Source organism: Siphateles boraxobius, unplaced genomic scaffold, assembly GCF_051911475.1.
Source record: "Siphateles boraxobius isolate OS27281-9 unplaced genomic scaffold, OSU_SipBor_1 25, whole genome shotgun sequence".
NCBI lineage: Eukaryota > Metazoa > Chordata > Actinopteri > Cypriniformes > Leuciscidae > Siphateles > Siphateles boraxobius.
In genome coordinates this window covers 21,224,851-21,235,976 of record NW_027508866.1, presented here as the reverse complement: position 1 = coordinate 21,235,976, position 11,126 = coordinate 21,224,851, and the positions used below count along the sequence as shown (strand labels likewise).

Here is an 11,126-nt window from a genome sequence, read left to right as displayed (position 1 = left end):
GGTATGCTCTCCAGTCGGGTTTCAGGGCCACCGCGCCGCAGCAGACTCGCTGTGTGTGTGTGTGTGTGTGTGTGAGAGCCAGAGTGAGCGAACGCCGCTCTGAACGTTTGAATCAGGGACGTAAGTATTTGAGGGGTAGGGGGAGGGGCTTTAATAAAAATTAAATTGTTTAATTTTGGTAAATGTATCGTTTAGTTCACTGTTTTGAGAAGCTTGCCAGTTGTTTTTACAAGTACATTATTTGGATCATCAAAGTTAGGGGGGCAGCTGGGGGTCTGTAGATCCGCCCCTGGTTGGGATCAACGAGGGAAGACCGAATGGGGACAGAGAGGAGTAACAACTGTAGAAACCCCTAGTAGGCTTTCTTACTTATTAAGGGTCCCTCTTTCACTTTTCGTTGTCTTTCATAATGAACGTATGTATTATTAATGGATGGTGAAAGGTATACCCCAAGTATATGTCCTAGGACCTTTTTTTAAGAATTTGTTTTTTATTCTACAGAGTGACAATTTGACAAAGTGTCTCAATTTGAATAGCTTTATTTTCTGTACAGAAGCAGTTTCTTTGTCTCAACAAGCTATACTAATAATAAAAAAGAAAGAAAATGGCATGAACACCTCTAATATTGTCAATACATTGCTAAGTTATTGTTCAATAAAAGAAGCAGTCACACATGAAAGGAAGGTCAAATCTTCACAGGAAGAGGGCATAGCTTTGATCATATGCAAGGGAAGTGTTTGACAAAGTTAATTCTAACCTGCTGAGGGCTTTATTATGTACACAACCAAGCTGAAAAATGTGCTTGAGTGGAGACTCAATGACCAATCAGTGGCTTTGCTCTTCCTGTGGTCACGGTCGAGCTCAGAGCCTGTAAGGAGACGGAGAAAGGAATCCAAGCACCCTTTTTTTCACCCTTCCGTGTTTTTGCTTGAACTTGTGTTTAATTGCTATGGAAAAGAGAGGTGCAATTCATCTCTGGTCAATCATGTTTTGTGTGGTTTATGATTTTCTGAAATGAGTGCTTGTGGTGATGCGTGTATTTACATAGTGAAACTGGCTTAAAGAATTAGTTCAAACCAATATGAAATTCTTTCATCATTTAATCACCCTTATGTTGTTCCAAACCCGCATGACTTTCTTCTGTGAAAATCAAAAAATTCCAAAGACTTTTTCCATGCTTTTTCAATGGATGGGAACTGGAAAGGGGGACAAAGGGATAGTTCACCCAAAACATTTACTCAACCTCATGTCATTACAACCCTCCATGACTTTGTTTCTTCTGTCGAACAAAAAAGAGGATATTTTGAATAATTTGTATAGTTTTTTGTCCATACAATGAAAGTCAATGGTGTCCAAAATAACACTGGACTTCATTAACTTTCATTGTATGGAAAAAAAATCTTCTTTTGTGTTCCACAGAAAAAAAGAGTCACAAAGGTTTGGAATGACTTGAGGTTGATATATGATAAGAGAATTTTACATGTTTCTGCGAACCATAACTTTAAGGGTGTGTGTGTGCTATGCAATTCTGCATAGCTGTGCACTCAACGTGGCCCTCTGTGGGAAAGTCTGGGTGTGATTGAATACGTGTGTGAAAATGTATATGTGTGTGACCATGTGTGTATCTCGAATGAGAAATGAACCCTTCTGTCTAAGCTGACTGGCTTTGATCCTGTTCAGCGGTCTGAAACCGTTTTTTCTGAGTTGCCAACAGACATGACACATGTACACACGCAGAAGTTCACACACTCTTTTCATATTTACACATCAGCAGTCTTCCCACAGCAAAGAAGCACCACAAACTGGTCCCAGTCTCACGCGCACGCGCGCGCGCGCGCGCGCACGCACGCACACACACACACACACACACACACACACACACACACACACACACACACACACTCACACACACACACACACACACAAGATTTCTTATGTATCCTTCACTAACCCAGACCACTGCAACCCTGTGGGAAACATGCACATCAAAGGTTTGCAGGAACTCTACAGCTGGTAGATTCATCTGACTACATGACTCAACATGTATATAGTAAGAAGGCTCAGTTATGTGTAACACCTTTCAGCTGTGCCAGAGTGTTTCAAGTACATTTATACATTTTCTGAGGAAAATTTCTAGGTTCTTACTATACACGTCTTGTGTGGTTTTATTGTATTAATGCAGTAGAGTTGCTAATGTGTTCTGGATCATTTCTATGGTGTTGCTATGCAGTTGCTAAGATGTTCTGGATGGTTTCCAGGGTGTTGCCATGCAGTTGCTAATGTGTTCTGGGTGGTTTCCAAGGTGTTGCTGTGCAGTTATGTGTTCTGAGTGGTTTCCAGTGTGTTGCTATGCAGTTGCTAATGTGTTCTGGATGGTTTCCAGAGTGTTACTATACACATCTTGTGCAGTTTGATTGTATTAATGCCATTGAGTTGCTCTAGTGTGTTCTAGGTGGTTTCCAGGGTGTTGCTATGCAGTTGTGTTTAGGGTGGTAAAAGAAATAGATCTCTTCACAACAAACTGCACGATTTGAGGTGTCATTTATGTCCACTGTACAAAAAGTACAGGATGAGATACACATTTTTTTTTTAAAATCCCAAACCCCAGCGAGTATGATCACTAGTAGCATGTCTTAAAGTAAATCACTAATAAACATTTATACTCAGTAGGTGAATGCGGGTTTGAAATAAACTGGTAGTGAAGACAGGGGTGGTCGCTCACATTTGTTTTTGCATTTTCACACAGTACTTTTTGTGTAAACACCTGTAACGTGTGACAAACGGGTGTGTGATAACGAGTGTGTGATTTCTAAAGAAGTTCAGATTTTGCAATGCATGTGTGGTTAGGTAAAACTGAAAATGTGTTTTGTGAAAATACATGTGCTGTAGCTTTGTGGGTTTGCTGCATCAGGATGTGTTGGTAAGTGCGGATGTTTGTGTGTTTATATATGTACACACTACACATCGTGCACAGTTTTATTGTATTAATACTGTGGAAACTTTTGTTGTCAAAGGTTTCCTGGATCGAGGTTAGTGGAACTGTAGTTACTCTGCTAGGACACCGGCATGAACTGACTTCATACAGCCACTAAAATCGTGAAGTTAGTTCTGAGAAAAACTTCAGCAACATTTGAGCGCAAACTTAGTTTGATATTTGGAAACTAATGCAATGAAATCCAGACATTTTAGGCATGCATTAAGTGTCCAAATAGTTTTTGGAGCCACTGTACATGCTTGTCTACGGCTTCAGCGTATTTGTTTCTGTGTGAGGGTGTGTGTGAGCAGGTGATGTGGCCCTGGCCGGAAGGTCACTGAAAGCCGTCAGTTCCTTTTTCCTCTCCGGATATTCCCAGCATTCTCACAGCAACATCACCAGCCGTGAATTCTGAGAAACAGCGGGCAGGAAGCCTGGCAGGCCTGCTGGGGACTTTGCTCAAACTTACATTAAGTACCAAACTGCCCCTATGCAGGATCAGCTTTATAAGCCTGAACGTAATGCTTCAGTATTGTTACAAGAACCATAAAACTGGTCACAGATCAGCAGAGCAGGCAGTTTCACACAACTCCAAAGACTAGAGCTGGTCAGAAGATGGCCTTCAGTAGACAACACTGACCTCTCCTGGACACTGTCAGTTGGGGAATCCAGGGAAAATATTCAGAAAATAGAGCACATCCGTAAAATGTAAATTAAATTAAATTTTTAAAAAAAATGTAATTTAAATATTTTTTTTTATAAAATAAGATTCATTTTATTTAATTTTATTTAATAAAAAAAGAAAAACAACAACAACAACAACAACAGAAGCACAGTATCTGAAAATGTATAAAAATAAAATGCACAACCAGAAAAAATTAACAGGTTTCTATTTATTGTGTTAATGTTGAAGTAAATGCCTTTTGGAAACAGATCCATGTTGCACTTTTCTATTTTAAAACGAAGTAATGCTCCTTTCTTATTCACACCATTCTCAGTTCATCGTGAGAAACTCATCATCTCCTGAAAATCCATAAAAAAAAATAATAATTACACAAGTATCACAATATGAGCTTCTCTTTACAGTTTTGGTAATAATATAAATGGTATTAATTTAAAAAATGTGTCGTTGTTTTCCCCCAATGTAATGTGTGTGTCCTACCGTTTCTCATCATGACTCCGCAATACTCCTCACACTCCTTCTGGCTGTAGAACTTGTTGCCATTTCCCTTGCAGCCTCCATATTTGAAGGACACACACTTTCCCGCAGAAGAATCGAAGGCCCACAGGTCTACGAATGCTTTACAAGGACCAGTGTCCATAGGCAGTCTACAGGCAGCTAGATGGACAAAATACAGTGTATATATTAGGACTACACCACGATGAAGTGTGTGCTGGGTCACTATGGGCCTCTCAGCTGGGCCGTAATCCATCTTTGAATCACACACACAAAAACACAGTCTCATAAACACACAAACACACATGTTGGCACCTATCATTATGAGGACTTTCCTTAGGCTTAATGGTTTTTATACTGTACAAACTGTATATTATCTCCCCTAAACCTCACCCTAACGCTGTAATACCAGTGTAATACCCATGTCATTATGCACATTTGTGTCCTCATCAATCATATAAAGCACACACACCCTCAGTGCGACAGCTCTGCAGACAGTCCTTTTCGGTCACAAAGTTGTTCTGGTTCCCCATACAGCCTCCATAGGTGAACATCTGACAGGTCATGATGGACGAATTGTAATGGAAGCGCTGCACCATCCCGAAGCACGGACCGGAATCTGGCTCGGACTTACATGCTTACACACACACACACACACACACACACACACACACACACACACACACACACACACACACACACACACACACACACACACACACACACACACACACACACACACACACACAGTAATCAAAGCAATATCAAACTCTTTAGTCATGATGTTATTATTCAAGAAACTATATTTTTCAATATCAAAGCAATGATCATTGACTTTCATCATTCCTCACTCTGTGTTCTCTTTCTCGCGTGATAAAATAATGTAAAAACAATGTAAGATACACTACTGTTCAAAAGTTTGGAGTCAGTAAGATTTTTGGTTTGTAAGATTTTTGGTTTGAAAGAAATTAATACTTTTATTCAGCAAGGAAGCATTAAACAGCTCAAAAATGACAGCAAAGACATTAATAAAGTAGATATTTCAAATAAAAGCTGTTCTTTTGAATGTTCTATTCATCAATCTTGAAAGAAATGCATCACATTTTCCAAAACAATCAGCAATATATTTCAGCAAAACTGTTTTTAAAATTGATAATAATAATAATAATATGTTTCCTTTTAGAATGATTTCTGAAGGATCATGTGACACTGGAGACTGGAGTAATGATGCTGAAAATACAGCTTTGATCAAAGGAATAAATTACATTTTAACATATATTACAATAGAAAACAACTTTTATTAAATTGTAATAATATTTCACAATATTACAGGTTTTACTGTATTTTTGATCAAATAAATGCAGCCTTTAAAAAATAATTATGAAAAAAAAATGCACATAGAAAGGGAATCTTTTTATTTTTCATAGTTTTAAATATATATTTGTGAAGCCTGCCCAAATAAGTACGACACATTTCCTCAATAACCATCCAATCAGGACATATATTCCAAAAAGTATTTTAAATGCATTTTTTAAATTTTTGTTTAATTATTAATTAGGCCTAATTATTTAACAAGTCTTTTTATGGCCTCAATACTTTTGTTATTACTACTGACATATTTACTACATACAGTACATGTTAAATGAAATGGTTACCAGTCACAAAACCTACAAATATACCCCAAAATATATATAATTTCTCTTATACATTGCTAAAAAAATTGTCATACGTTTTATTTTATTTTTTTAGCAATGTATAAAAGTTATTTGAGAACTACCCACATGAATCCTGATTTTTTTCTGCTGAATATGAAGCAAGCCCTTAAGTGGCAGTGTTACTCACCAGGTCCTCTGAACATGGGCGTGTCGTCGCCCGATCCCTCCTCAGGGGGCGCCACAACCACACTCCTCCTCGCCCTCTGTAATGAGCCAGTCAGATAACGGCATCACAGGTTACACTTCATTTTACAGTGCGTGTACTTGCAGTGTAGTTACCCAAGAAAGTCCTGGTAATATAAGGTAACTACATGGGTTGAGGTTAGATTTAGGGTTAGTGCATACTAGTGTCGGCCCAGATCCGGGCCACATCTGGTACATATTCCACGCGTCCCAGATGTGGGACAGATCTGGGCGAGCTAAGTTGCTGTCTGGGAAGTACATAGTATTTACATGTGTAACAGGACTGTAAAATAAAATGCTACCGGGATTATTAATGAAGCTTTTACGAGTTAAACGAATAATTCAATCAAAACTACATTTCTGTCATTATTTACTCACCCTCATGTTTTGCTTGTTTGTTAGTTAATGAATGGCTTCAGTAGATGTCACAAGCACTTTTATAGCGACCACTAAATTGTTCAAATGCTGTCAGTATTTTAATTTTTAAAATTGAGAGTAACTACTTGAAAATTAAATAAACAATATTGATTGTTTAATCTGTAAGTATTGTTTAGATGTCTTCACCTGGATCTGTGGCTCTGGTGTGACCGACTCACCTGGAACACACTCCCCTGATGAAACAGAGAAGGACAGAAAGGCAAAAAAAATGACATATGGTCGGAATAAAAGGAGAGTTTGGCACTGGTTCGTGTCATGAGGATACCTTTGTTCTTTTTGATAACTATAGTGTCATCACTCATTCCCTGTTCAGCCACCAGAGTCTTGAAGTCTTCGATGATAGTGGGCCGCAGTTGCATGCTACGCCCTACAGGGGGAGTATAACTAGATCATTATAGTTCACAAGCACAAACATGTGTCACACTCTTCAGAACTGATTCTGAACGCTAGCTTATTACTTACTGAATACTGTATTCTGCCTCACATCATTATATACAGAATAATAAACGGTAGTTCTTCTGAATAATTACATCACGACTATTATATGAATGTAATCGACATGTAGCCTACTACACTCGTCATTGTCATGTGACCTACCAGCGTCAGTTGCATCACTTCACAGCCATTCACAAATCCTCTCTCGTGGCCTCATGGGACACTGTGAATTCGGACACTACTCCCTGCTTTTCGCCTCCCAGACAGCAACATATTGTTGGCCCAGATCCGGGCCACATCTGGTAGGCTACATGTGGATCTGGGCCGACACTATTTTGCTGTCTGGGCTACTATATTGTACGGAAGTATGCAATTTCGGGTGCAGCCCATTAAAACAGCAGTATACCATATTGTAGTCACATGACCACAAATTGCATGTGAATGGGATTCATTTATTTAAAAATACTAAAGTTTTTTTTAAATTAAACAGCATATAGTTCTAAACATTACACACACACACTCTACAACCCGGTTCCTCAGAGACGTCGGATTCAGTGGCCAAGAGTTGCGTCGTACAGTAAAGAACTTATCTGAAGCAGCAGAAAGGAGCAGCAACTGGCTGTGGTTGAGACGGAAAGATTCTAGCTGGCTGAGTACAGGCCACCATGCTACGGTTTCGTAGAATTCTTGAAAACTTGAAAGGTCTGTTGGTTTATTTGTATAGGTTGTATAGTATTTACAGTCATTACGTTCCTGTGTATATTGCGTGAATGACAGGTGGTTGGGCAGATATTGTGTTTTGTGGTAGGTGGTATGCCATACGGAACCTTTGCCACTGAAACTGCATATTAACGCACCAGTGGGGCTCGACAGCCTTAGTCAAACGGGTTGGCGCTTATGGTTGGGTTGCGGAGAGATTGTGAGATTGTGGTTAGGTCTCAGCAGCAAGAGGGAGGTAAAGGTCTGTAAGCTGGGCTGAGTTGAGTGGGGGACGGAGGGGGGTGACTCTGGGACGCCAGAGTCATTGTCGAGCCCTCTTGAGGTGTCGTGGGCTAGTCGACGAAACACTGAGGATGGAAGGTGCCCACTTGAAGACCCTAGAGATGTTCCCTACTCCGCTCAATCCAGAGGGTTGTTATGGGGGGACCGCACTGTGGTTGCAGCCGTTGTGTGTGCTGACGCGCAAATACACTATTAACACCAGACAGAAGATTCACGTCACCAGATGGAAAGAAGCGTAAATGGATGGAGAAGCATAGGTTACTGTAAAGCTACGTCTTAGTTGGTGATTATCTTGGCGAAAGCCGAGTACAAATCAGCATGAAGTTTTAACATCTACTCTCGTGTAATGGAAATCTATGTGATGTAATTTAAACATATATACAGTAGGCCTATATAAGTTCTGAACATAGACTAAACACACACACACACATATAATGACTATGTCGTATGTTAGTATTCTATTTTCAACATAGTCATTGAACTAAAGTCATTAAGAGAGAGTTTGAGTAGAAATAATAGATGAAAATCATAGAAGAGTGTCTTACAACCCACTTCTTTGTCTCATACTGTTATCGTTTGCATGTTAGCATCAAGCTAACTTAATTGTTTGTTTCGTAAATTTAAAACTTGTGGTGGCAATTTTGCCTCACATTCCTCGCTATTTTCTTCAACTGAAAGGCGAGTCATCAAACCATCACAAACTCCTTATCATCCTGTGTGGGTCATATTAGCGCCCAAAAAAAAGTAAAATCCACGGAAATAATTTATAATGCATGCCCGTATTTGGCATGTTATTTTTTAAAGTACTTGATTTGAGGTCAAAGCTCATCAAGAAATGATGGAAATTGTGAAGAAAAAAAGGGAAAAAAAAAGGAAATGGAATGTTTCTCAAGAGGAAAAGGGTTGTTTTACCGTAAAGTTTCACAGATGTAGATTTTTCCCCGCCTGTTTTTTGTTTATACGCCACCACCAGCGCATACTCATCGTAGTTTGTGTGAACCACATACGTGTCCACATCAGCGTTCCAGTCTACAGGCCGAAAGACACCCAAACCACAGTCAGACAACAGTGACATGAACTGACTGATTGACAGCTGTGGTGTTGTACCCACTCGCAATGTGGTAGTGAAATCTTCCAGGTGTTTTGGTCAGCTGATATTCTCTACTGATGGAGTTACAGGTGCCATGCCTGCAAAATAGACGAATAATACTGGGTGGTCTCATGACACACAAACTGCTTTTGAGGGTATGAAATAAAAGAGCGTTTCACACACTGGCTGCATTGTTCCCATGGTGTAATATTATTATTGTTAGTTGCATGAGTGTGTGGTACCTGAGGCTGATGCGGGTCATGCTGATGGTCTGAGTCGAGACACTGGACTGCTGGAGCTCCATGGAGCCGATGGATGCCTCTCCCTTATGACGCTTGACCCAAGGGCACGTGGACGCCGTCGCAATCCCATACCATTTTCCCATGAACTTCCAGAGGTGGAGCGGAGGAGGACAGATAAGGAGAAATTTAGAGGTCAATTAGAACAGTGGATCTCAAACCTTTTGACTTCAGGTTACCTACTTTCTTGAGTAAGTACACTAAGTACAAGTACCGTAAAATAAAGTGTAAACTTAACAGTTTTCATGCTTGTTTTGTCCTATGGATTTTTGTTGAGGAATAACAATAAAATGATCTGCATATGCATAACAGGAAGGAAAAGAAAAGTGTCAGCCAAATGTAATGGCAACAAAACGTGGTGCAACAGGGCAAATTATTGCATAATTATTTACATGTTGTGCAATAGCCAGAAAGTCATTTGATGCAGATTTCAGCTGAACACTGGTGGTAGATCGAGAAAAAAAAGGTTATTGAAATGTGTAAAAAGTAATTAATTAACTAAAACCTATAAAGTAATATTACAATATAATATGTTTTTTTGTTTGTTTTGTTAGCAATATATTTCTACTGAACATTTTGGATAATGTTAGGTTGGTCGGCAGCACTAATATTTTACTTTTAAAAATTGTATACAATAATTATTATATTAATAAAATGAATTATTATTTTGGCTATTTCATGATTTGCTTAGTTTCTATTTGTTTCATGTTATAATATATATTGTTTTCTCAAAATATTGTATTTTAATTATTACAAAATGAAAGATTGCCAAAATGCAAATAACAAGCCTTATTTTAAACTGATTCATAATTTTTTGTTTCATATTTAAAAGGTTGTATGTACTTTTTTGTTTTACATAATTTTTTTTCTCAAATAATATTTTATATTATTATAATATAAAATATAAGTATAGTACAAATAAACCTTTATATATATATATATATTTATTTTTGTTCTAAAATTAGTGTCAATGAACAATACGTTCCCATTTCCCATACAGTGTGACCATTGGGGCATGTTGTCACAAAAGGTCAAAAGTCCTTTTTCCCGACCAATAATGGTTGAAGTGTTCAAACATAATAATATATGTAATCAATGCATTTGAGTTTTTGTGTCTATATTGAAATCAACTATATCGAAACTGTAAAAATTATGAAAACTTGTCCTGGTCTCCTATGCATAAACAGTCTCTTAAACTTCCAAAAGGAAACACTTACCCTTTTTACATCAAAGTTCTCCTGAGTCTGGAGGACGGGCTCATCGGGCAGAGGCCCAGCATGCAACAGTCCCAGGACGGACAGCAGGAACACCAGAACAACACGCATCATTCTGTCTGTCTGTGATCCGAATGAAGTTCTGATCCCAAAGCCAAATGAGAACCACTACCACTCCATCAGGACATCGACCTTCAGGCCATGTGTGCAACACCACCCCCAAAACCAGTCCAACAAAACAAATAGAACAAAGTTCTTCTTATCGGTCTATTGACTCCAACATGTGCCTTTTTGTTTGGGCTGAAACTCATCATCACATGATTCTGTTAAATAATTGAATAATAGACTATTCCTACAATTCAGTAGCCTATGTAAGAGTCAAAAAGGTTTAATCTTCAGTTTTTTGGTTGAGTGACTTTGTAGAATGAAATGAATATATAAACATTGTCTGCTCTGCAACAAATAACACACTCACAGAATTAGATTTTTATTTACTATTACCAAACATCTGTCACAAATATTGGCATGTTTGACAGCTTGAGGCCGTCCATACACCATATTATATATATACACACACACACACACAATTCGATGGCTCC

The 11,126-nt window shown here is 38.6% G+C and overlaps 1 protein-coding gene across 1 annotated transcript; it reads right to left on the bottom strand.

Annotated features, from left to right (window-relative positions):
* Window positions 1-3,852: 3,852 nt before the first annotated feature.
* On the bottom strand, window positions 3,853-10,700 carry ambp (alpha-1-microglobulin/bikunin precursor). The gene is made up of 10 exons (XM_077243156.1): window positions 10,531-10,700; window positions 9,257-9,402; window positions 9,036-9,112; window positions 8,837-8,953; window positions 6,753-6,854; window positions 6,614-6,660; window positions 5,994-6,069; window positions 4,624-4,791; window positions 4,137-4,313; window positions 3,853-3,997 (listed from the first exon to the last, which is right to left on the bottom strand). Exons 1-10 carry the CDS (start codon window positions 10,639-10,641, stop codon window positions 3,969-3,971), a joined length of 1,050 nt encoding a protein of 349 aa, XP_077099271.1. The 5' UTR covers window positions 10,642-10,700; the 3' UTR covers window positions 3,853-3,968.
* Between the last annotated feature and the right edge of the window lie 426 nt (window positions 10,701-11,126).